Source organism: Rhipicephalus microplus, chromosome 1, assembly GCF_043290135.1.
Source record: "Rhipicephalus microplus isolate Deutch F79 chromosome 1, USDA_Rmic, whole genome shotgun sequence".
NCBI classification, from domain to species: Eukaryota; Metazoa; Arthropoda; class Arachnida; order Ixodida; family Ixodidae; genus Rhipicephalus; species Rhipicephalus microplus.
In genome coordinates this window covers 10640883-10667710 of record NC_134700.1, presented here as the reverse complement: position 1 = coordinate 10667710, position 26828 = coordinate 10640883, and the positions used below count along the sequence as shown (strand labels likewise).

The 26828-nt window shown below is 46.2% G+C and overlaps 1 protein-coding gene across 14 annotated transcripts in view; it reads left to right on the top strand.

Moving 5' to 3' along the window:
* Bcs1 (mitochondrial chaperone BCS1) overlaps positions 1-26400 on the top strand; it is a 628019-nt gene extending 601619 nt beyond the window's left edge. For 13 of the 14 annotated variants that reach the window (XM_075884748.1, XM_075883609.1, XM_037429366.2 and 10 more), the window contains one exon: positions 23436-26400. In XM_075884748.1, coding sequence (XP_075740863.1) covers positions 23436-23697 — 262 coding nt within the window. In that variant the 3' untranslated portion in view covers positions 23698-26400. Of the gene's footprint in view, positions 1-23421 lie in introns of all 14 variants that reach the window. The other variant, XM_075885181.1, reaches the window with a different exon arrangement.
* The last annotated feature ends 428 nt before the right edge of the window (positions 26401-26828 follow it).

Sequence of the window (26828 nt, the reverse complement as noted above, 5' to 3'; positions counted from 1 at the left end):
ACTGTGGGAGGCGGCCAGCGACAAACTCTCGTCTTCAGAAGACAGTGGTGCTTCGTTGGACGAATAGGAGCAGTTGCGATGGTGGTTGAGGGGAGCTCCGATGATAGGTGTGCAAAGCCCCCAATTCGCAAATGAATGTGGTTCGGCAGTTTTAGGTTGCTTTGCTTTTTTTTCTTTTTCGGTAACCTGAACTTGGGGGGTCGACCTATATTCCCACTCGACCTATTGTCTGATTTATACGGTAGTAGAACAGGAGAAGACCATGGGCTTGCTCCTGTTGTACTAGAAGAATGGTCAGTGCCTGCAAGATGAATGAGAGGTTGACCATACGAAATGACAGCAGACGCAGCGGATAGGAAATCTCAGTTTAAGATGATCTGATGAGCGCACGAAGGAAGCACAGCTAACTCTACATGATGATGGATTTCGTAAATGAGGACGCAAGCAGTACACTGTCCTGCAGGGCAAATAAGATTGTCGTTAACACTGTATAACATAAGACCAACATAAGGAGGTTGCACTTTCCGTAAATGAAAACACGATTCGCGGTGAATGAGCGAAATAGCAGCGCCAGTGTCTATAAGAGTATTAAAGAAACACCTTCAACATGAACAGGCAGTAAATTTGCTGGGTGAGATAGAGGAATTGTTGCGTTTCGATAACGGGCAGTTTCTCCTTCAAAAAACGGCAGTCTGTAGTTTTTTGAGTGGATGGCCAGAGAGGTTGGAGCAGGACATAAGGATGACAACGTACGCTGCGATGGTGATGAATAACGATATCAAAATAAGCGGGAAGAACGGGGCAAGCCTCGGGACTGTGGAGGTGAGGGTGAACGCTATGAAGAGGCTAGATAGGGCACAGGAACGTAGTAGGCATCAGATCTTTGGGCAAAGTCTTGCTCATAAGCTGAATATCCACGTCGTTCAACCTGCTGACGGTGGCGGCAGAAGCGTGATATATGGCCCCATATGCCACAGTGAAAGCAGATGGGGTGCGGACCACACTAAGTTGGGTAGTGCGGTTGCACCAGCGCCTGTGCTGCCATGGAAGCCAAACAGTAGCATACAACGTCAGCAGGCACAGATGAAACTGGTGCAGGGGCCAGTGATGAAACTTCAGCGTACGAAGGTGCTCAAAACGGCACAGGAGACGGGGCTTGTGGGACGCTTGTCATCGATGCCAGTTTGACCCTGGTGATGTCACGCAGATATGGAGCAGGAGGGCGAACACAGGCAACGATGGGGTTGCCGAGGACAATACCGTGAAGTTTCTCTCGGACAATCGTGTGGGTAAGAGCTCGCAATTCAGGCTCTCCGGTAAAGCAGGCGTCACAATAAGTCTGCACAAGGCGCACGGAATAATGCGTGTCTAGATGTTGGCACGTGATTGTAACATCTTGCTCTGTATTGGGGTCTGAATGACGAGGGTATTGAAAGCGACAAAGTTGACACCTTTCAGTACATGACCGATGCGATTGGCCTCCGTCACGTCACTTTAGGCTCGGCGACAAAAAGCCAGCACGTTTTCCATATACGATGTAGGGGATTTGTACAGCCCTTGAATGCAGGTGGCAAGCTTCTATTTGGCCGTTTCAGAGCATCCTGCAGACGTGCCCAAAATCTGCTGTAGTTGCACCTTGAATGTCGTCTAATCAGGATAGTCACATTCATGGTTGTGGAATCGTCCTAGCGATCATCTTGATTGATTGATATGTGGAGTTTGATATCCCAAAGTCACCATATGATTATGAGAGACACCGTAGTAGAGGGCTGCGGAAATTTCGACCACCTGGAGTTCTTAAACGTGCACCCAAGTCGGAGCACATGGGCCTACAACATTTCCGCCTCCATCGGAAATGCAGCCGCCGCAGCCGGGATTCGAACCCGTGACCTGCGAGTCAGCAGCCAAGTACCTTAGCCACTAGACCACCGTGGCGGGGCTAGTGACCTTCTTGGGGTAAAAGATGATGTACCACAGGTTGTAGGCCTCGTCCCAATGATTACAAGCGCTTGCTCTGTCGTAATTATCAAGCCACTCTTCGACATCTTCTCCGCGAAGGCTGTGAATTACTGGAGCGTCTCGTGGTATACTCGCGGTGTAGGTGGAGAGCGAGACTGCTGAGAAGAGGCCACAGAAATGGACGCGTTATTCTGGTTCATTGCTGCTGTCAGCAAGCAGAACCGTCGACCAAACCGGAGCTCCAGAGGTGACCACTAGAGCAAAAGCGTGTGGGAATAAAAGCACGCTCTTCCACTTATAAGACAACGATCGGTGCGACAGTAGATAGGTATTTTATGCACTCGAGCAAGACACTAGCAGCTTAGCCTGCGTGCCTAACGGTGATGATGATTATAATGGTTTTGGGTATACGAATGAAGACGAAGCAAATAGTCAGCGCTCACAATATTTACAAAATATGCCCCTTCCACACGTCCTTACTGACAGGTCTCTGTTTTTCCCTCTGCTTCAACAGCGGCATTCATCATACGAAGGTTAAACACCCGCGAATGTATCCGCCTAGACCATCGAACAGCATCAATGGTGGCAGAAATCGTGGCCATCCGCGAGGTATTCCGTTATATATCGACGCAGCCTCCTCGCAACTGTACTACATTTTGCGATTTTAAACCGGCACTCAGGTCATAAATTCAGTGCCTAAATGGGGGCCATATCATCTTCTTGCTCAAGACAAGGCTGAAACACACGATGTAGTCCTGAAAAATGGCCATCGTATAAAGTATCAGTGGATGCCAAGACACTGTGTCCTTCATGGAAACAAGCAAGCTGATGCAGAGGCAGAGATGGCTCACGATAACGCCGCAATATTGACTATTTTGGTTTCACGACCGGATACTAACTCTGTTGTGTATACGCTCCTCCAAGAAACTACAGTAGCATATTGGTCCTTACCAACTCACCATAACCGTCGTCTTCACGAACACGACCCAGGTATGCACATTAAATTACCGGCATCCATGAAAATGTGTAGTAGAAACCTATTGCATCGGTTTCGATTAGGTGTTGCGTTTACTCGTCATTACCTATATGTTATCGGCTGTGCAGACACCTCAATTGGGAGGCTTGTGGCACCCCTGAGACAACTAAACATGTCTTGTGCATCTGCCTTTGATATATCGTGCAAAGAATTTTGATAGTGACTGTCTTGATAAAATGTACCAAGCAGCAAGTTTCCAAAAAAACTTCTGTTGGGATCATCACCTCGTCATCATGGAGATATTCTGAGCACTGGCCAAGTTTTTAAAAAACAGAACTCGACAAGAGACCATGAATTGATTCAAGGTCTTGCTTCATCGCCACCTTCCTCGTCTTCAACATCTCTCTCTTTCTTTTCCACCTCCTCCCCTTTCCTAATGCTGAGTAGCAGGCTAGAACATGGATTCAGGCTGACCTCTCAGCTTTTCTGTATCAATAAACATTTCTGTCTCTCTCTACTATCCCGCAGTTCCGTTTGTGGACGTTGCTCGGGCTGCACGAGTGATCGAGTAAATCTGTTACGTGTCATCATTGCAAGTGATATCTCAGCCATCACGTAGCACAAAAACAGCGTGGTGTGGCACCATTTGAATGTGCAGCACTGTCAAGGGGCAAATGTAGTACAGGTATAATAAAGAAATCGCGTGGTCCCTGCATATAGTGGCATGCATCCGCCTTTTGTTCCTAACTGTTGCCGCTTACAAATTGTGCTGTCTGCTTATACGTAGGGTGTGCAAGCAACAATTCTTACCTGCAAATGAGCGTGACTGAATAATGCTCACCTTTATGCACTTATTAAACTGTCTGCACTACGGTCCGCGTAACAGTAATGTACGTACAGGCTACAGCCAAGCGCAACCTCTTGTCTTCAGCGAAGTTTTCCAGTACGTTGACGGAAAAATAGCAGGAGCGCACGAGGGAGAAGCTGCATCCGTGGATGACTTCTTGCCTACAAAATGTGCACTGCAGATCAGAAACCACTTTGCCAGCTGCCAATCGATCTCGTCTGAGCCGTAAAAACACCGGTTCATTTGTGTGGGCGTAAATTCATAGCGAACTGGCGACAACATTAACTTCACAATCATCCATGCACAAGATCACTTACTTAACATGTCATACGCTACGAATCCATCGTTTCCGCTGGCCTAGTAGCCATCGTTGCCCCAGAAAACAGAACTTTGTTCCAGGAGGGCATTTCTCATAACTATTAGTGGAATTGTCCATGCAGCAATTTATGCTCGACCTTGCAAAGCTCCATCCTCAGTGTACGGGACACGGCTCGGCTTGTGGAGTGGCTGCTGCATGTATCACGCCACTTCATTTCATGCCCTCCCACGCAGTGGCGCTGCCTGCTCAATGCACGCTCCCCATTGGCCACGTCTATTCCCTCGTTAACCACCTGCCCCTTTATGCCATACTCGCCGCTGCCGTGAGTCAAAAGACTAGCACTCATAAATGGAAAAACATGAAGCTATCAGGCGTTTTTCAACAGGGTTGAGAGCAAGCAGGTTAAGTGCCAATCACTGGCACGCGTATGCTCCTGCCTAAGCATCAAAAGCGTCTAGTCGGGCCCATGGAGAAAAAGGGCGCACAATCACTGACACGCGTCTAAGGTTAATGCACTGTGCTGTTTCATATTTTGGCTTAAAGCTGTCCAAGTCTAGCACATATTGACACATTCTCAACTGGAGCGAGTTTGTACGTTTTCGAAGATATGAGAGCATTTAAAATATTGATTGTGCTTTACCCGCCACAGTTCTGACTATTTTAGAAGTAATTGACATCGCAGTGATCAAAGTAAATACAGCGGTAGGCACCAGAAATTAACATCAGAGCATGCGCTGCTACTGCGAACGAAAATTCACGTCTAGGATACTCTACGTCTATCGTAGGCATGCGCAGGGTTCTCCTTAAGGGGAGGGGGGTCAAAGGTTTGTCAAAAGTGCCCCCCTCCCTGTTATGTCAATATAAGGGCTGAGTTAGCACCACCACCCTATTATGTAAATCTATGGAGCTGACATTGCACCCCCCCCCCCCCCCTTTTCGGTGACTAAAAGGGCGGCCGCCCCCGTAATCAGATTTATAAATCAATGGGTTCCTATATTTACACTATCAAATTCGTTAATATTATTGTATATATGCTGGTACATTCAGTACATTTAGACTTCGTATTCTACAGCACTCATTAACTTAATAATCATGGCTGAAACTTCATAATGTGACAGATTTGGGTCATAATACTGCAATTGAAGAATAAGAATGGGGTGGAGCGCATGTGGCAAGCACTCTCAAACTATGACAGGTAGATTGCCACTATCCCTTAAAAGGAAGGTATATAACAGCTGTATCTTGCCGGTACTTAGCTACGGAGCAGAAACCTGGAGACTTACAAAGAGGGTTCATCTTAAATTGAGGACGACTCAGCGAGCAATAGAAAAAAAGATGGTAGGTGTAACCTTAAGAGACAAGAAGAGAGCAGAGTGGATTAGGGAACAAACAGGGGTTAAGGATATCATAGTTGAAATCAAGAAGAAGAAATGGACATGGGCCGGGCATGTAGCGCGTAGACAGGATGGTCATTAAGGGTAACTAACTGGATTCCCAGAGAAGGGAAGCGGGTTAGGGGGAGACAGAAGGTTAGGTGGGCAGATGAGATTAAGAAGTTTGCGGGTATAAATTGGCAGCAGCAAGCACAGAACCGGGTTAACTGGTGGAACATAGGAGAGGCCTTTGTCCTGCAGTGGACGTAGTCAGGTTGATGATGATGATGATGACTGTAATTGAGCTTTGTTTGAATTTAAATGTGTGGTTTAATGTCCCAAAACTACCATATGACTATGAGAGACGCCGTAGTGGAGGGCCTAGGAAATATCGACCACCTGGGGTTCTTTACTGTGCGCTTAAATCTGAGCACACAGTCCTACAGCATTTTTGCCTCCATCAAAAATGCAGCCGCCGCAGTTTTCTACGAACGTTCCGTGCAGTAATTGTCTTTCGCTTTGTGCCTACTGCTTACATGTACAGATTCCGAGGCCCGTCAAGCGGTGTTAGATTCGCTGCTTTTTTCTCGCCATTCCCAGTTTGTGTATACAAGCGGAAATAAGAACTTGATTGATTAATTGATTGTTTGAAGTTTTTGTTCATGGCTGCCGTTCCCTTCACTGAGAATTTTCTTTCTGTGACAAAGAAATCCTCTTTGTCAGTCAAAACTGCCATAAGACCAGGAGTGGCAAGAAAGTTGACTATGGATCTGGTGATCTTTTGGCTGGATGACTGTCGACCCAGATTTGACAATGCGTCGACGCGGTTTCTCATGCACACCAACCCGGAATCTTCGGGCACTCGAGCCACTATTGTCCTTGACAGCGTTAGCAACTCCACTGGAAGCAACTGCGGTGCGAGTGACAACTTTGGACCAAGACGAAGAAAACATTCTGTTTCATGAGGGAATGAACTGGTGTCTAAAATTGAGCACACCACCTGGCGTCGTAGCTGACTTTTTTGTTCTTGAAGTCAAAAAAGGGCATGTCCGATGCCAATGCCATTTCGTATTCTGGTTGCTCACTACATGTAGAAGTTTTTCTTTGCATTCTTCTGGCCTTCGTTCATGTTGCACGCAATGCGTAAGCGATCTTTGAAGAACCGTGCCTGATGCCAATGCTCTGCATTGAGTAGCTGGCACATTCTTTTGCAGTGACCAACAGAAGAGTGCAGAACACCACAAAGGGGCTTGTAGCTCTGGGAGACGCGTAGAAGTCTTGTCATACCACGACGCTGCCCTTGCACGACAAGTGTAAACCGCAATCAGTGACAACAAAATGACCCGATTAGTGAACTCATTGTTTTTTGTCTGTTTATGTGCTCTAAATACCACTATATATACAAGGGTACAAAATACCGTGCAAAAATTGTGGTGCATTCTACATAGATGAAACTGGAAATTTTTCTAAGAATACAGCAGCACCAGACTGATGTCAAGAAATGTAATGCAAGCTCGAACGCTTTGCCGGATAATCATTTGAATAGTAATCACATCATCAACTGAGATTGTGCGAGCCTAATTGCGACGGAGAAACGCCTTTTGCAACGGCTACATTTAGAATCACTGCACATTCAAACGACCATGAACACTATTAACATGCGCACTCTTTGTCACCCATCCCATAAATAGTTGCACCCTTTTGCATGCTCTTTATTGTGAACAAAGGACCCGTAGCGGCCCCGAAACGTCAATATATGTTTATTTGTTCTTCTTCGGGCAAGGCGAGTGTCTGTTTTAATTCTTCTAGAACAAGTTCTTTTGTTATATTTAGGCATGGTGCATTCGAGTGGCTTGAAAGATATGCAGTTGCACAAGAACTTAACGAGAACTTCTCAACACGCAGTTTGGAATAAAGTTGCAATCGCTACCAAATAGCAGTATTAAACCGAAGTTCAACAGGCGACCGGTACTTCTAACCTCCTCCGCTCTTCAATTTTTGTTTTTTGTTGGTGAAGGATATGCAGGCATGAGATTTTGCCTTTTTTTTCCTATCTTATGCATTTAGTTGTTAGTCTTATGAGCTTACTTGGCTAACTCATCCAGAGGAATAGGGTAAAATGTTTTTTTTTTTTTGGGGGGGGGGAACCTTTTAATGCGATGGTGTTCTAGAGCTCGTTTTGCAGAAATTCAGGCGTTGGTGTTGGCGCCATTAATTGTGAGTAAAAAATCATCATCCTATGCATGACCAAAAAATCGAGAATGATGCAAGTAATAAAATAAATGATAAAGTTCTGTGCAAGTATGAGAACTGAACCAGGGTCGAACTTGAACATAGTATAACTATCAGTTAAAGTGCACGAAAACAGACAGGAAGAGAGGACAAGCGCTTTCTCGCAACTAAACTGTTTATTAGAAAGGGCAGAGTATATATACAGGCAATTGAAAAACACGACGCATGCGTGTGCAGGCAAAAAAGTACAACCGTGGCACATCGAGAACACATGGTAAAAGAAGAAAGATTATCTCGGAACATAATCTAGAAAAACAAACTCCTTATCGTGCAGCAAAACCGAAGGCTGGCTGATGCATTGTTCCCCTCTTTTTCTTATGTGAAAAGCTTCTGTCAACTCGTAATAAGAAAAATAAGAAAAAATAAGAAAAAGAGGGGAACAATGCGTCAGCCAGCCTTCGATTTTACTGCACGATAAGGCGTTCGTTTTTCTAGATTATGTTCCGAGATAATCTGTCTTCTTTTACCATGTGTTCTCGATGTGCCACGGTTGTACTTTTTTGCCTGCACACGCATGCGTCGTGTTTTTCAATTGCCTGTATATATATCCTGCCCTTTCAAATAAACAGTTTAGTTGGGAGAAAGCACTTGTCCTCTCTTCCTGTCTGTTTTCGTGCGCTTTAACTGATAGTTATACCATGCATATCCAACTAGCCCAACTTTCAATTCTGTTGAACTTGAACATATTTTAACACGGCGCATGACTATGTGGATGCAAGAAAAAAAAGGGACAAATGGCTAGACTGATTCGCAACTGAATATTTTTTGAAAAAAAAAAAAATACTTCAATCTTCACAACAATGTTGAAGCTAAAGTTCTCTCGACACACTGAGACCAGACCCCGGGAGAAATAATTAAAGCATTAAATATCAAAAAGAAGGGTGAAAAATGCATTAGCGTCCCTTCTGTAGTCTTACATGATAGCGAAGCTAGGTTTTTAAATAGCACGATATCTTAATTTTTCTGCTGTTTGAGTGTACACGTGCTGTGTATCAAGGTTCTTTTCTCGTTTTTTTTTTTTTTTTCAATAAATATTCACTTGCGAGTCAGCACTCTAGTCTGTCCCTTCTTCTCTTGTGTCTGCGTAGTCATGTGCTGTGTTAAATATATGTTCAAGTACTGTCTCGAACTGGCCCAGCTTTCAGTCCTGGCTTAGCTTGCAGCCCAGCTTTTAACCAGGGTGGTTCGGTTTCATGAGGGGAGCGCATCTTCTACCGCACGATTTGCGTGGCAAGCGAATGTTCTACCACATGGCCGTGCGTCTAGTTGTGAATACAGTGAAAATAACTTCCTCTGCCTTGAAATCCAGTGAAAGTAGCTGCCATGCTTTACAAACACACGTGTTCTGTATACAAGCTTCATAATGCACTATTAAATATTGCAGTAATAATGATTCACAACAGAATCGTACAAGCGCCCATTGCCAGCGGGTGTCATAACTTGTGATTATTATAATGGCTTTTTGGTTTAAAGCTGGCCCCCCACTACAAAAGGCACACACGGTACTGTGCCTATTTTCTTAAGGCCACGTAGTGAGAGCATAGCAAATTCGAAAAGGTTTTGTGCACTAAGTGTTTGTAGTATACTCTAGGAACAGGATGTCGCTGTCGCGTTCAACTCCTAAAGGCGAAGCTTTAGGGTCCCCTAATTTTTGAAATAATCATTTTTCGCAATGTCTGCTAAAAAGATTTCAAAGGGGTGGGAGGGGCGCATGGGCATAATGTGCCAAGGGTGTATCCAGAAGTTTTTTTGGGGGCGAAGTCTTTATAGCATCACCTGGTAGGTCATCCTATGTAGCTAGCATATCCACGGAGGGAATGATGATGAGTTGGGCGAAGCGTTCATCCGTCCGATGCATTTTCTAGTGTGATAGGAGCGGACGGACAGATGGCAGACAGGCAGATCGATGGATGCACGCACGGACGGACCGACAAATATGCGGACCGACGCACGGATGGACGCATGAACAGACGGACGGACGCTTCGCCCCACTCATCACCATTCACTCCGTGGATATACTGTGATTCTTTTTACTTGCTTGCCACGCAAAGTACCGGGGATCAATTCCTGACATTTATTCTTCGCATTCGTCAGCTCAACATTACCGATTGCCAACACCACCTATATTAGTTTCGCCGCCCAACACGAGATGGACAACAGCAGAGGCAAACGTAAACACAAAAATATAACAATCGAGCAGAAGTCAGCAATGTTGAAAACCATTGAGTCTGGCGTTGCGAAAAAAAAAGTTGTCGTAGATTTCGGTGATGTTGCCAGTGAGGGGCGTGACCCAGCCCAGATTCGTGAGATGCTCTTCTTGACGCTGGCGTTGTGCCTAACTTTCAGCACGTATGTCGGTGCTGATGCTGACGCGGTGACAACGAAAGAGTTGTCAGATGCGGAAATTATGTGCGTGATGACAGTGGTGCATGATAAAAGTGACGAATGTGTCAACAGCTCGCAGCCTAATGCTAGCGAACCCGACGTATCAGTGCCCGCGCAAGTGCTGAATGCGGCAGACTTGCTGCGACTTTTTTTTTAGTGCTTACGATGACCATGTGGACGAACTTGAATGAGTTTCTGAAGCTTGAAAAGCATTCATCCTCGTGGAAAAGAGTCGGTAATTGTATATTATGGACTATTTTCTTCGATAGGATCTTCCAGCTGGTGTGCCGAGTTCGGTGAAAATAAAGCTGCGTTGTTTATTATTTTGCTTGTTTTTCGCCTTCCGATGGCAGTTCTTCTCTGCGCGGTGGGCTACTGTGATATTCAATAGTGAGTACATTCTCCCTAGCTGGCTAATTGTCAGTAGAAATAGGTAATGGCTATAACAAAGTAATGGTTATAACAAAGTAATTATGACTCCCCTTCAACTTTGTTATAACTAGGTTTGACTTATACCTCTGCCGAAGTGCTTCTAATAGTAAAATTACCTGCTCCGGAACTAAATTTTTACTGCTGTAAACTGCTTCTAATGGCAAAATTATCTGCTCCAAAATGCTCCAGACCCAAAACTTTACTGCTCTAAAATGCTCCTAATTGCAAGATTACCTGCTCCAAAATGCTCCAGAAGTAAAATTTTAGTACTCCAAGATTCTCTTAATAGCAAGATTACTTGCTCCAAAATGCTTCAAAACTAAAGCTTTATGCTCTAAGGGTCTCCAAAACCAATATTTTACTGTTTCAAAGTGCTCCAAAACTTACTTAAATTTGATTGCTCTGAAAATTGCTCCAAATCGGCAGTCCCCAGTGGGGTCACTGTAGCGTCAGCTTTTTCTTAATGCTCATGGGTTAAAACTACCCATGTGTGCTCTCCTCATTCCTGGGTAGATAATAAATGTCAATCACCTGCGGCGCATACCCGTATACCAGTGACCATACCCGCCCATGAATATGTGCCACTGTGTGGCGGAAAGTGTTTGACGACGTATGCGATGGAATTTTGACATTATTCATGTCTTGATCAGTGTGCCCTATTCATCAAATCATCTTAACCCCAATACTAACTTTGGTTCACACCAAGTTATGGGGTGATATCAGGAGACCACCCAGACGTAGACAACGTACACACAGGCAGGCCAGGCCTGGCCTGGCCTGGCCAGGGCAGGCAATAGTGCTTGCAGTATGAAAAGAAACTTGGCATTTAATATCTTTTTCTTCAGAATGCTCAAGCATCAGTGTGGCTGTGTGATAAGTTACTGTACAGGCAGAATGGTTTCCACTCCGAATTGACCATAATTTTCATTCTTTGTGCGTGGTACATTTATACCAGCATTATACAGCTTGTGGTAGTGCAGGTATTTGTGCCGCACGTGACTGAGGGAAAGAATTTCACGATGTAACCAACAATAATATCATGTTATATACACTTCGTGACCGGTCATTCATGTTGTTTTCATACTCACGAATTCAATTGCTACTTTTCGTTTATGCAAACAAGCTACAGCACCCAAACATACGTACCTAGGCAGTGATATAATTTTGGAGTTAGAGACAAAGGTGCCGGGACAGGAGGAACTTTTGGGAGGCTTCCTGCTCAGACGAAGAACACACAAATTTATTTATATATGTATAGGTGTCGAGAACAGTAGGCGTCGAGAAGCGCCTTTACACCAGACACGACCGGCCGTAACAAAGGCCACCGAGAGAGAGCCCCTTGGGCTCATGCAACGCGCGTTTTATTCCACTCGGTTTGTGTACGACAAAAACCGCATGTTCCTTGCAGTGCCCTTAGGAGTGTTTCCAGGTTCATGTGGGACGCAGACAGGGCTCTAGTCAACGAGCACCGCTTGAGAGAGATCAGCTGATGAGCGTCTCTTGCACAGCCAGTCCCCAGTCATGACAGCCCGTTCGCCGCTCAAAGAGGCCACGTCAGGGCTGCAGTGTCAACTCCTTGAAGTGGCCGTTGCATGGGCGCGACACATACTGTTTCCAATCACCTAGAGCCAGACACCACACAGGGTGTTATGAGAGGCACAGCCACACATTTTGGCGTGGCAACAACTCACAACGCACAAGGCCCACTTGATCACAGCATGGGACTGTACACAGCCACAGAGTCTCGGCCGTCGTTGGCTGGTTGCTCCTTGGTCGGAGGTGTCACATTGCGCTGAATGAAGGTCGCCGTCTTCAGAGGCTAGTTCTTTCTGGACCAGTGACCATAGCCGGGCTTCTCTGCCCGGCTTTTACTGGGGAGGGCCCTCTAACAGCATACCTACAATGGGAACACTCAGCCCTCCCAAGAATCACCAGGTGCAAGCTACAGCCAAGCTCCTTTCACAGTTAATTGCCGAACAGAAGTCTACACTAAGGAGGTGACCACGGTAATCCGAACCTAATAAAAAAAAACATGCGTAAACACACAAACTAAATAGTGGCCTTTTATTCTGACTGATAGAGAATTCGAAAAGAATTTTGCAGTTCTACATTTTCTCTAGCTATTTAGCGAAGAGAAACTCGACTCAGGTCATCGGCATAATTGTTTTTTTTTTCCTTTGCAGTATTTCAGCTCAAAGCTATGCTCCTGCAACGCTCAACTCCAACGCAGGAGCCTCCCATTTTTGGCTGACATACTACGCAGCCGTGTCAAGGGACAATAATTTGTCTGGACCACGAAATGAGATCCAGCTAGATAGCATTGTAGTTTTTGGATTGTCCATACAAGGCATGCGCACTGTTTTTCCAACGCCCTGTACGTCTGCTCGCAAATTGAAAGTTTTCTGCTGACAAATATCACGGGGTGTTCGTTCCTATCAGCGTCATTTTGACTAAGCACGGCCCCCATTTTCCGAACACTAGCATCACACTGCAATACAAACGGGCGGTCAAAATCAGGCACCTTCAGCACAGGAAGACTGGATGGAGCAGATTTCAGGGCCAGAAATGCACGTTCTTTCACTTCGCTGCACTGCACTTTCATGGGTTCATTTTTCCTCAAGCTGTCTGTGAGTGGGCTAACAATCTTTGAAAAGTTGTCCGCATAGTGCTGGTAGCACCCAGCCAGTCCAAGAAAAGAACGAACGTCAGTTTTACTAGTAGATGTGGGGTAATCAACTGTTGCTGCAATTTTCACCTCTAGAGGACGACGGTAACCTTGACCAACCTTATGGCCAAGGTAGCTGACCTCGCCTCTTGCCAACTGAAATTTCTCTACCTTTATGGTCAGTCCCGCCATCCTCAAGCGCGTTAATACTTGTTGTAAGTGCAAGATGTGCTCTTCCCAACTGCCAGAAAAAATCGCAATATCATTTAATTATGAAAAGGCATATTCCTGCATATCTTTGAGGACACCATCCATCAGTCTAGAGAAACGAAATGGTGCATTTCTCAGCCCGAAGCAAAAGACTTAGGGTCAGAGAGTTTTAAGAAGAGCAATGAACGCAGCATAGTAACTTGTCCGTTCACTGAGTGGAACCTGCAAGTAGCCTCTGGTCAGGTCGAGTGTCGATATATACTTTGCATGGCTTATGGTTTATATTCTCTCCTCTAGGTTACGGATGGGGTAGGCTTAGTCCCGAATTATTGGATTTAACTGGAGATAATCAATGCATGGCTTAGGTTTTTTGCCTAGAGCTCCCATGAGAAATATTGGTGAGGTATACTCGCTACTCACAGGGACAACAAAACCAAGCTCTAACATGCATTTAATTTCGCTTTCCAGTATTTAATTCTGCCTATGAGACCAACGGTACGGTTTTGCCCAAATGGATTTGTCAGAAATCAGTTTCATGTCGTGATCTTCCCTGGCGTGTCCCGGAAAGAACCTTCAAACTCGCACACTAGCTCTATAAGTTCCTGCTTTTCCTGGTTGTTTAGGTGCGTATTCTCCTCAATATCAGCAACGAGCCTACAAAAGGAATGGTCGTACTCTCGTTCTGGATACTTAAAATCGGTGTCTACCTCTTCAGGTACATTCAGTGTCATTTGAACGACCACTTTGCATTCTCTATAAGGCTTTATTAAGTTGGAGTGGTAGATCTTGGCCTCTTTGCGCCACCATGGCATTTTAACAACATTGTTTGTGTCTGATAACTTTTCAATCATCTCTGCGGGACCTTCCAATTGCACTTGCAAGTTATTTTGTCGTGAAGTATTTAACAATAATACCTTTTCATTCACTTTGTAAGCTCTCTTTTGGGCATTTTGTCGTAGTACAGTTTGGCCCTAGTTTGTGCATTTTTCATGTTGGCTTCCACCAACTCCCTACATGACTGCAGACGGTCCAGTAGCTTGAGTACGCAGTCCACTACGGTCCGCAGTCTACAAAGGCCACAGAGAGAGAGCCCCTTGGGCTCATGCAACGCACGTTTCATTCTCCTCGGTCTATGTACGCGCTTTTTTTGAAACCCCTACTGCATGTCACAACGTTTGTGTGGGACGCGAACTGCATGTTCCTTCAGTGCCCTTGGGAGTGTTCCCGCCTTCTTGTGGGATGCAGAAAGAGTTCTCATCAACGAGCACCGCTTGAGGGAGCTCATCTGATGGGCGTTCCTTGCATAGCCAGTTCCCAGCGATGACAGCAGTAATAACAGATAGATAGAAACACACTAAGTGCATTTGTTCGCAGTTTGAATGCTTCAAACAAATGCTTAGCATTTAAAACTGCATTAAGAAGAAAATTCTATATTAAAATAGCTAAAATTACGTGCACGCAGTGATAAATACGTCGGTCTGGTAGCGCCTGCACTTGCAGATCTGTAGAAGACTTTTTATGTGCTTCGCAAAAGTAGAATTTTCACTGTATAGTCGCTAAGAAAGTTACAGGTGGGGGTTTTTCTCAATCCTGTACTTTACAGCAAGTGGCATATCCAGAAGTTTTCTGGTATCAGTGCAAAGTTTGTGATGAGGTGGGAAATTTGCCCACGTGGTGTGGGCATGTCCAAGTCAGAACAATGGTAGGATCCTGAAATGCCCTGCTCCTAAGCCCAGTCCCCAACTTCCAGCAAGACGTCGTTAATCAAGCCCTAGCTGACTCTCGAGGGTTTCCATCCAATGGGCCATGGGTGACGTTATCAACTTATTTTTCTGTGAGGAAGAAGATGCGCCTACAGCGAGTAGTATCGCCAATGCCCGGCTCTCTCGGCTCGTGCTTTGGTTCTCTGCTGTGCCGGTCTCTGGGTGGTTCATTACGCTGCCTCGCCACTGTCCTTAACCTCTTTGCATTTGGTGGAGGGTGCTGTTTATTCTCGTCGCTACACCGTGGAGGTGCGAAACCGCATGTTACTGCCCATCATGACTGACAATGCCAATCCATCGGCGCCTTCGCCCCAGTTCGTCTATTGCCCTGGCCATCCTAGGCTACGGGACCCGAAGGTCTTCAGCAGTGCGAATGAGACCGACATCGAAGACTGGCTTGAGCACTACGAACAGGTGAGCGCTGATAATAAGTAGGATGAAGCCGACAAGCTGGGCCACGTCATATTTTATTCACTGGCGTTGCTGAATTGTGGTATAATAATCACAAACACAACATCTCCACATGGAGCTTCTTCAAAGCATCTTGTTCTGAACTGTTCGGTCCGCCAACTGTCCGCCAGCAGCGTGCAAAATAGAGCTTGCGCTTCTGCTCTCAGCAGACTGGCAACAACTTCACCAGTTATATTGAGGGCGTTGTCTACCTTTGTTGACCTGAGAATGACACCATGCCCGAAGCTGACAAGATCAAACACGCATTGATAATGACGCATTCCAAATGCTCTTGGCTAGGAATCCGAGCACAGTTTCGGAAGTCCTCTGCTTGTGTCAAAACCACGTCGAGTTGAAGAAGCAACGAACTGTGACTCGGCAGCCTGACCATTCATTGTTGCTTCAGCAAGTCCTAGCTTTCGTCCATGAGGAAGTCACCTGCCTAGTGCCCTTTACTCACGAGATCACAACCTGTGTGCCTATCTCGCTTTACACTGCTATTTTGGAAGAGATTGACCAAGCTGTTCCCCTTGCACACCGCGAGCCGCCTCTATCTAGCCATGTTCACTGCCCTCGTGCTGCAGTGCCAGTAGGCGCTCCTGTCGCCTATCCGCCAGCCGTGAAGCCTGTGGCCGCGCCCCTAACATATACAGCACAGTCTGTGGCTGCTCGTCACCTGTTCGCAAGAAATGCAGCCTGTAGCCAGGCCGCTCAAATACACAGACACTGTGCGCAGGCGTCCGCAACTGCCTTACACCATGCACTCACGGCCCGCCCATCCAGCTGCTTATACTGCATCTTGGGCGGCACCACCAGTAGCCAATCCTTAGAGGCCGCCCGATAACTGACAGATTTGCTACGCCTGCTTCACTCCCGGACACGTCGCCCAGTACTGCCGCCATCGACCTCAGACGTTCGGCGACTACCGTATGCCCTATCGTCGCAACACGGCAGCCAACCAACCCTTCACCCAACACGGGCCAGTCTCATTACCTCGCTATGCCCTTACTCACGACCCTGACTTCCTGATGCAGCGCCCACCCTCTCCTCGTCGGTAATCACCCTCTCCTATGCGTCATCAGCCCGGACCCTCCGACCAGGAAAACTAAGCACCGCAGTTCAAGAGGCAAGAACTTCCCCATTTTCGAACTTTCTAAGCCCTCACTCCTCCCCTGCTAAGAGGGTCGCCGTAACTGTTGAAGGTCATTGTGATTTTCCCCTTGTGGACACTGGCACTGCTGTTTTTTATAGCTGATAATCTCTGCCGTTTATTACACAATGTCATAACACCGCTTTCGGGACTGTCGCTCAACACCACATGCGCACAGCAAGTGACGTCTCTCGCAGCCTACACTGCAAGAGTGTCCATCGAAGGCATTCTTTACATCGTGGAGTTTATTGTCCTTGCTGTGTGTTCGCATGATGTCATCCTCGGGTGGGACTTCCTGTCCCGCCATTATGCCGTCATCGACTGCACACACGCTGAAGTTGAGTTGTTACCCTTGTGTGACATCCCACCACTTGATGCTCTTCCTCAGCCACCGAAGTTGCTCGTTCGTGAAGATACTGATATTCCACCTGGAAATTTCACACTTGTTCGCGTTTCATGCAATGCCTACACTGATGCTACAGTCTTTTTTATGCCTTCCGGTATGTTCACGAGTTGTCGAGCTCTGCCGATATCTTTCGCAACGATTGACGTTGCCACCGGAAGCAGCAATATGTTCATACTCAATCCGCTTTCGACACCTGCCACCTTGCACGTTAAAGAACCCCAGGTGGTCGAAATTTCCGGAGCCCTCCCTTACGGCATCTCTCATAATCATATGGTGGTTTTGGGACGTTAAACCCCGCATATAAATCATCAATCAATCAATGCACCTGTCACTTTGCTTGCCGGGGAATATCTCTTTGGGCTTTGTAACGCTCCTGCCATCTTTGAATGACTTATGAATAATACGCTATGTGGCATCAAGTAGAATGTGTGCCTCTGTTACCTCGACGATGTGGTGATTTTTTCGCATGACTTTCTTACGCACCTCCTTCACCTCAACCAGCTTAACCAGCTTCACCTCAACCAGCTTAACCTGAAAAAATGCCGCTTCGCTGCATCGAAGCTCGTCATCCTAGGCTACATCGTGTCCAAGCATGATGTATTACCTGACCCAGCTAAACTTCAAGCAGTCGTAGAATTCCCTAAGCCGAGAACTATGAGGGAACTTCGCAGTTTTGTTGGCCTATGCTCTTCTTTCCGACTCTTCGTTCATAATTTTGCATCCGTCATGTCACCATTAACCCAGCTTCATCGCGGTGATGTGAACCTCTTCTCCCGGTACCCCGCATGTTACGCTGTTTTCACTGTTCTGTGCCGTCTGCTCACCTTCCCATCTATTCTTCGCCATTTCGACCCGATGGCTCCTACCGAAGTGCACACGGATGCCAGCGGCGTCGGGCCAGGTGCTGTCCTTGCTCAACAGAAGCCCGGCTATTAAGAATACGTTGTAGCCTAGGCTAGCCGTACCCAGACGAAAGCTGAAGCTAATTACAGCGTGACAGAAAAAGGGTGTTTAGCTCTGGTGTGGGCGCTTAGACAGTTCCGGCCATACTTATACGGCCGCCCATTCGATGTAGTAACTGATCACCACGGGCTTTGCTGGCTTTCCACGTTTACCCTTCTGGGCGTACGACATTTTTGTCGTGTACCGCTGTGGACGCAAGCACTCTGACGCTGACGCCCGGTCTCGCTCATCTTTGCCACCAGATCCGACATGTGGAAACACTTGCATCCAGACCTTGTCATCGCTAAATCTCGACCTAATTGCTACCAAACAACGTTGTGACTCGTGGATCACATCTCTTCTTGAATATCGATCCCTTCGACGTCAGGCTTTCAATGTTGCCATCCGCCATCAACTTGTTCATTGCCCTCACTATGCTTCCGATGGCCGCAGGTGGCTACTGGCCATTTTATGCACTTTACGATTGCAAGTATGCGCCTCCCTTCACGACGATCCACACTGTGGCCATGCTGGAGTGTTCAAAATATATCAACGGCTTTGTCATCACTATTACTGGCGCGGCGCATAGAATTTTGTATGCAAATTCATGCAGTGGTGTCCTGACTGCCAGCAACGCAAATCAATATCTTTACGTGCGGCTGGTGCATTGCAGCCACTTCCATGCCCTTTCAAGCCATTTGATCACGTCGGCGTTGACCTCTACGGTCTTTTTCGTTGACACCGGATGGCAATCTGTGGATTATAGTGGCGGGCGAATGGGGTGGAGCACATTCGGCAAGCACTCTCAAATTATGACAGGTAGATTGCCACTATCCCTCAAGAGGAAGGTATATAACAGCTGTATCTTGCCGGTACTTAGCTACGGAGCAGAAATCTGGAGACTTACAAAGAAGGTTCAGCTTAAATTGAGGACGACGCTGCGAGCAATGGAAAGAAAAATGGTAGGTGTAACCTTAAGAGACAAGACGAGAGCAGAGTGGATTAGGGAACAAACGGGGGTTAAGGATATCATAGCTGAAATCAAGAAGAAGAAATGGACATGGGCAGGGCATGTAGCGCGTAGACAGGATAACCGCTGGTCATCAAGGGTAACTGACTGGATTCCCAGAGAAGGGAAGCGGGTTAGGGGGAGACAGAAGATTAGGTGTGCAGATGAGATTAAGAAGTTTGCGGGTATAAATTGGCAGCAACAAGCACAGGACCGGGTTAACTGGCGGAACATGGGAGAGGCCTTTGTCCTGCAGTGGACGTAGTCAGGCTGATGATGATGAGTGGCGGGCGACCACCTGACACACTTTGCGGAAACAGCTGCTTTGCTGAGCGCTACTGCTCCGGATGTTGTTTTTTTCATTTTACGTCACTTTATCCTTCGACATGGCGCACCTCAAGAGCTCCTTAGTGACAGAGGCCGCGCTTTCCTCTCCGAGGTCGTCAAAGCTCTGCTTTTGGAATGCCACGTCATTTATTGGACAATAACAGCATACCACCCTCAAACTAACAGGCTAACAGACCAGTTTAACCGCACGCTGGGTGATATGCTCTCAATGTACGTGGCATCTGATCATAGAAACTGGGACCGTGTTCTCCCATACGTAACATTTGCATATAACACTGCAATACAAACAACCACGGGATTCTCACCTTTCTTTCATCTTTACATACGCGAGCCTTCCCATATACCGTATTTACTCGATTCTACCGCGCCCTGGATTGTAACGCGCACCCGGATTCCACGACGAAAAAAAAGTCAGACATTCACTGCAACGCGCACCCATTTTTCTCGTTGGCCCGCACGATCACACCACTCGGGAACATGACTCCTCTCGGGAGCATCTTCCTTTTAAATATGAGGTACGCGGAAAGCTTGTGCCTATCTGACGTGCAACAGAGTATTGCCGTCGCTCTAGTTTCACCGTGGCCCAATGTCAGCCCGCGAGCTTGCTTCGCCCCCTTCTCGACGGTTGTGGTGCCAGGCATGTCGAAGTAAAGAGGCGTCAGATGGGCATTCCCAATTTGCCCAAGTAGGTAGCCGTTGTTGTGCCGCACGTTTAGGACGAACCTCTGAAAACTGTGAAGCTTTTCATCGTACTCCTCCGGAACCTTTTCGCATATGCCCGTTAGCCTTCGGAGGGAAAAGCCTTTCCTCTTCATAAAGTTAGTTATCCAGCACCTGCTCGCTTTACACTGGCTCCGCATTAGCTCTTTTTCCAAGGCTAACTGCATAGCCTGCACATGGAGCAGTTCTGTCATCACAGGCCGCTGGGCCGCTCATTGCTCAATCACATACTTGCGAAGCAGCTCTACAATTTGCGGAAACCGATCCTGCTGTGGTCCACTGAAGCCTTTATCTTTGCTGTCAACAATCTTCTGCTTTTATTTCCGCCAGTCCCACACGCACATTTCGGGAACTCCGAATGACCGCGATGAAGCCCGATTTCCGTCCGTTTTGGCACAGGCGATGACTTTTCTTTTAAAAGCGGCATAGTGGTGCACTCGTCGAGTTTTTGGAATCAGTCCTTCCATGCCGTCGATGCTAATGCACTACAAGATGAACTCCTCAGCACACGTACGAAGTGCCGCACATGGGAAACACATTGGCAGAAATGGCCGACGCGCCATGCCGACGCACGTAAGGGATGGCCATTTTGGAAATGCCGATGGCAATAGAATGACCGTATTCATTTTTTTTTGTACTCGATTCTAACGCGCATGCGATTTATTAACTCGCTTAACGGGAAAAAAAGTGCGCGTTAGATTCGAGTAATTACGGTAATCGATACTCTACTTCCCTACCATCATGATGCTTCAGAGTGTCCACCTATCTTCGAGGCTGCTCGACAAGCCAAAGAGTGTTGCCAGCTTGCCTGTACGTTCACTTCGGAGGAGCAGCAACGCCAGAAAGAAAACCGTAGCACCTCTCCTCCAGATCTCGCCTATGCCCCAGGATCTCTTGTGTGGCTCCCCATCCCATACAAAACTCCAAGACTCTCCTCGAAACTTATCCTCCGGTATGAGAGACCTTACATCGTTTTGGAGAAAACCTCTCAGGTTAATATCTTTATTGAGCCAGTTTCTCGAACGGACAACATGTGCCGGTGTGCACGTGACATCGTCCATGTTTCCCGCCTCAAACCGTATCATGAGCCTCTGCCTGAAACTTCTTAGGTCGCCAGGATGGCTCCTTTTTCAGCGGGAGCGATTGTGAAGAAGAGGATGCGCCTACAGCGAGTAGCATCGCCAACGCCTGGCTCTCTTGGTTCGTGCTTCAGTTCGCTGCTGTGCTGGCCTCTGGACCGTTCATCACGCTGCCTCACCCCTGTCCTTAACAAATAATAAACCTCTTCACATTTCTTTTTTAAAGAAGGTTTTCTCTCTCTCCAAGATGTACAGCGCTATGAAGACGCTTATATTGAGCACCCATGTTTTGTTATGACTTTGTTAATGTGATCTTTGCGCGGGATTAACGATATGCTGTGTATACGCTGACAGCTTTAGTCACCAGAGCGGTTCTATGGACATTGATAGAGTATGTTCAATGATAGCAAGACCGGAAACCAATGTTACCATGAAGTGGTTTTCTGCTCACACTGGGGAGCAGGACGCGGGCCCAAACCGCAATGAGGCACATGAGCTAACCAGCCGTGTGTCTCCTTCAATGCATTTCTTGGAGATACAACGACCTGATGCCGAAGAGTATTCCATCACAACCTATGGCCACGTTCTGCAGTGGTGCAGAATGAGCAGATGCTTCTACCTACAGCCTTACAGAGACCTCCATTATAGCGAAGCAGCCACGCTACGGCAGTTGCAAGTACAAGCCGTATGGACCCCCGTCTAGACAAAACATGTCTGCCCGGAGGTATACTCTGCAAGGAGGTGTGAGCCACCCAGAGACACCTCCTCTGAGACGGTGAGCTATTGCCTGCCGGGAAACCAAGAAGAAGCAATACCAACTGCCATCAGCAGCCAGATCATCAACCGAGAGCCAGGCAACCGAGAGCCAGGTTTAAGATCGTCTAGCTCGTGCTTGCCATCCTGGAGCGCCAGCGGTTCAAAGCGGTGCACCAACGGGTTCGACACGATTAACTCCAAGACGTCTGAGCACACTAGTGTCTCGCTTCAATTCTCCTACTTCCTCACCCTTTATCGTCAATAAAGTTGTTTCGCTCACTCAGCGACCAGAGCAGTCTTATAGTGATCACTGGCGTCAGTCTTTGCGATGGACGCTGGGCATCAACATGGCTGTACCATCTTCAAACTGCGCTACAGTTACCAAAGACCACTATACATTGTACAAGCTCTCATATATCACTACAATATGAGCACTGTCTTCTTTTCACTTTTGTGTAGTACTGATTCCTGTGACTGAGGGATCAACCATGCTTTTATTTTTCACTTTTTTTTTAACACGTGCTCCAAACAAAAACACAATATTAGAATTTCTGCTGAACTTATTGCTGCCATGCTGTAATGATAGCCCAGTTTTGATTACCTGTTTAGTTATTAACACATTGGTACCCGAATGCATTTTTCGACAAGAATAACGAAGATAGTTCATGAAGAGCTCACTCACCAGTCTTTTGCCGCCCCAGCCAGCGACCGCCAAATCGGTCACCACTCATGAGCTCACCATGTTTCGGTCACTCCACAGAACCATTTCACGATTAAGGTTCCTGTAACTCTCTTCTGCACAAGCGCATACAAATGACAACGATGGTTGTCATCGACATGTTGATGACAACTGTTGTTGCTGCTTGTGATGTTCACAAAGACTACTTTCTTTTTTTCTGAACGCGGCCGAAGGCATCGCATTATCCTCACTGCACTTCGGTACTTTGGTTTGGGTGACTTGGCCTGCGAAATGTTGTTTTTCAGGACTGGTGAGGGTCTTACATCACTCCTCTGGCAGCCAATGAAAGCAGCTGAGCCATGCGCAGGAGTATTTGCGGAGCATCCACCGAATAAGAGAATTCGCTTCATTTTTCTCCGTCCGTGAGCCACTGGAGTGAAACGGTGGAAAATGAACATATATACTCTGGTACATTCCAGTTTGAATGAAGCCACCAGAGTTCAGCAGGGGCATCATAGCCCAAAACTGCATATATTTTTGTTTACAGTGTAGTCACTGCATATATTTTAGTTTACAGTGTAGTTGATAACGTTGTTGAGACATTATTTGCCTTATATATCGCCAAATGAAAATAATGCATCACATAATAGAACACTACAAGGAATTTTTTCGCAGGCTGGACCCGGCCCTTATCCGTCCCGGGCGCGTAGACGTGCGCGAGTTCGTGGGCCCAGCGAGTGACCACCAGTTGGCGGCGCTGTTCAGGCGCTTCTACCCACAGGAGGGCGAGGCAGACGCCGGCGCATTTGTGCAGGCCGTGCGGCAAGAGTTTGGCCTCATGCCCCTAAGCATGGCGTTGGTGCAGGGCTACTTCCTCTTCCACAAGGACGACCCCCGGTCAGCCGTCCGAAACGTTGCGCAGATGGCCAAGTTGTGATGTCAAGCGTGCTTGTGCAGCAGTTGTATGCATGCGTGCGAATCACATTTTATGTTCAATAATAAAAAAAATAAACGCAGGTGTTTCGACTACTACAAATAGAGCAATGAATTAGTATTATGTTGTTGGGCGGAAGAGAGAGCTGTTCGCTATTCTGGCTGATTGCAACAAAATTTGCTCACACTGTATAATACAGTAGAACATGTGACGGAAATGCTGTGCCTTCTTGCACAAAAAAAAAAAAGAAATTTGGAATTGGGCATGTTGTGCGTGCGCATTAGAAGGAATAGTGCTTAGCCTACAAGCGATTCGTCTAAGGGTCGGGGTTTTGAAGCGTATGTATTTGGTGACGCATTTGAAAAAGAAGTGCTGTGGCACAAGTATTTATGACAGCAGGTTCGGTCTTGGGTTCCGTGGTTGCATTTCAATGGGTGCGAAATGGCAAGAAACGCTGGTGGGTGGGTGCAAAACATTATTGTTGTTCGGCAAGACGCATGTTAGCGCGCAGTAGTAGACCACTTTCACATCAGGACTGCCAGGTCAAGTTTGTCAGCCGCTCCGCGACCACGCTGGGCACTGCAGTTCAACACTGTGAAAGCTACGGGGTGTAAGAAAAAGCGTTAGGTAGAAGAAGCTAGAAGCTTCCGATGAAAAATCAGTAAGCAGGCACTTTGTCGAGCTGAGGTGTCGACAAGCAGACTTGTCTTCCTCAAGGGTAAAACACAACCGATTTTTTAGTGCTTGCGTGTCTACGCAACACCCCCTAGATTTCTTTTTAGCGGGTGTTGGTCTAAGTTTCGTGCTCTCTCCTCCATCCTAACAAAGCAGGAGGGAAGGGGTAACATTGAACGCGTGGGTATAAAAGAGTGGGATGGGTGGCTGTGACAAACTGTATGAGTGAAGAAGGAACAGGTGTTCCGCCAAGGAAAATAAATCCCATTTGTCAGAAGTTAAGAATGGCAAGTATGAAATTCTTAGATGGAAGGCTTAACTCGCAGTGGTTTTGTTTGTGTATGTTCCAGACCAAATGTATTCAAGAGTCCCTCGTGAATAAGGTATGACTCTGCATATTTTCTGTCTCTTGTGGACCAGAAACGACAGAAACAGAAACGACTGTGTACATTAGGGTTTAAGATCATCAAGGTTGTGTCATGCTACATTAAAGTGCTGTGCCACTGCATTCTGTGATTTCTTTGCCATATCCGTGCAATGACCGTTTAATTACCAAAAGCAGTGGCACAGCATTTTAATGTATCAGGACATAACCTTGACGATCTCATACTCTACATTCTTCACTCAAACTTCCAGCCCCCAAGAGACGATATTTATAGATATTTTACTTAAGACTTGTGGTCGCCGCTATCTTGGGCTGTTAACTTGATGTTTTTTTTTGTTTTTCTAGATTGCGCCATGAATGAATAAGGCCATGAAACATAGTATGCACCAATTCAGCTATTTTCATGTGTACATGTCTACTGTAACACTGTTCGTTTAGTTGTTGAAGATTAAAAACACAAAGGTTACTATCACAAAATGGTGGTTTTGGGACGGTGAACCCCACATGTCATGTTGATGTTGGATTAAATGGCCATCGTGCACACATGGCAAAGAAATTATCGAAAGCAAGGGCACAGCACTTTAATGTAGCACGACAAACTTCGGCGATCACAAACTCTGCATTCTTCAGTCAAACTTTTGGTCCGCAAGAGACAAAAAATATAGACTATTTTACCTAAGACTTGTGGGTGCCGCCGTCTTGGGATGTTAAGGGGGGACGTGGCAATGGAAATTGTAAATTTGGTCAAAATGTTCACTTTTTCACATAATTTTTTACTGTGATTCTGAGACCATGTCTTAAATCATAGTGTGATTTTACATCAAAATAAGTAGAATTTGAGAATCAAGCATTTTACTGGTGGGCTGTTGTCAAAAGGTGTGTGAAAATTGGGCATATCAAAATGCAAATTTGTAGCTTTTCCTTGGCAAAGTGCCGCCACATTGGTATCATTATAAAGAGGACAGATTGGAGCTCAAGATAGCCAGAAAGATGCATTTCTCCAATTAAAAAAAAAAAGCCAGCTTCCTTCGTAGTTCCGTTTTGTCAGCTTCTAGCTACAATTTCTTAGAGCTTCATTTCCTCAGGTTTCATTTTTTGAACAAATGTTGTCAGTCATCCCTGTGCCATTTCACAACTAATTAAACTATAGCCATTCTATTTCCTGCACTTGGATTCTGAGACATTGGTGAGCGCCGTAGAGCTGTTCATATTTGTGTGCATACCATACAGACTTTTGTAATTGGCTTTTTGTAAATATTGTTGATAAGAGCATGTCCAGGACATTTCCGGAAAAAAATTGTGTGCTTATTTAATTATTAAAATAAACCAATAGCATTACAGCACAAAATGGACCCCTGTAAATATCATTATGCACAAATTTTGATGAATTTGTGTCTAATTAGCTAATTAATTTTGGGGTGACATTGAGAGTCTGTCAATTGTTGTAGCTCAAAAGTTATATTAGATAGCTCAATACCTATTTCAGTTATGATATTAGCACAACAAATGACATCTGCATGCCGAATTTCATCTCTTGAGCTTCATAAATAACAAAGATCATTTTCATTACCACGTCTCGCCTTAGGTTTATGTTTTCTTGTTTTTGTAGATTGCACCGTGAATAAATAAGGCCATAAAAAATTGTACTCAACCGTGTATGCGTCTACTGTAACACTGTTCATTCAGTTGTTAAAAATCCAAAACACAAAGGTTCCCAGCACAAAATGGTGGTTACTGGACGTTAAACCCCACATATCATGTTCGTGTTAAATTAAACGGCCATCTTGTGAACAGTGCAAAGAAATCACCAAAAACAGTGGCACAGCATTTTAACGTAGCAGGACACAACCTCGACGATCTCAAACTCTGCATGCGTCAGCCAAACTTCCGGTTCGCAAGAGAGAGAAATAAACTTTATTTGCGACTAGGTGCATGTTCTCTTTGCCCAGAGGTAAGCGACTTCCTCATTCCAGGTAGCCATGGCTAGCTGCCGAAGCCCGAGCCCTTTCCACTAGCCGGAGCTGATCCTCAGAGTATACCGACGTCAGCAACACCTCCCACTGGTCTTCTGGAT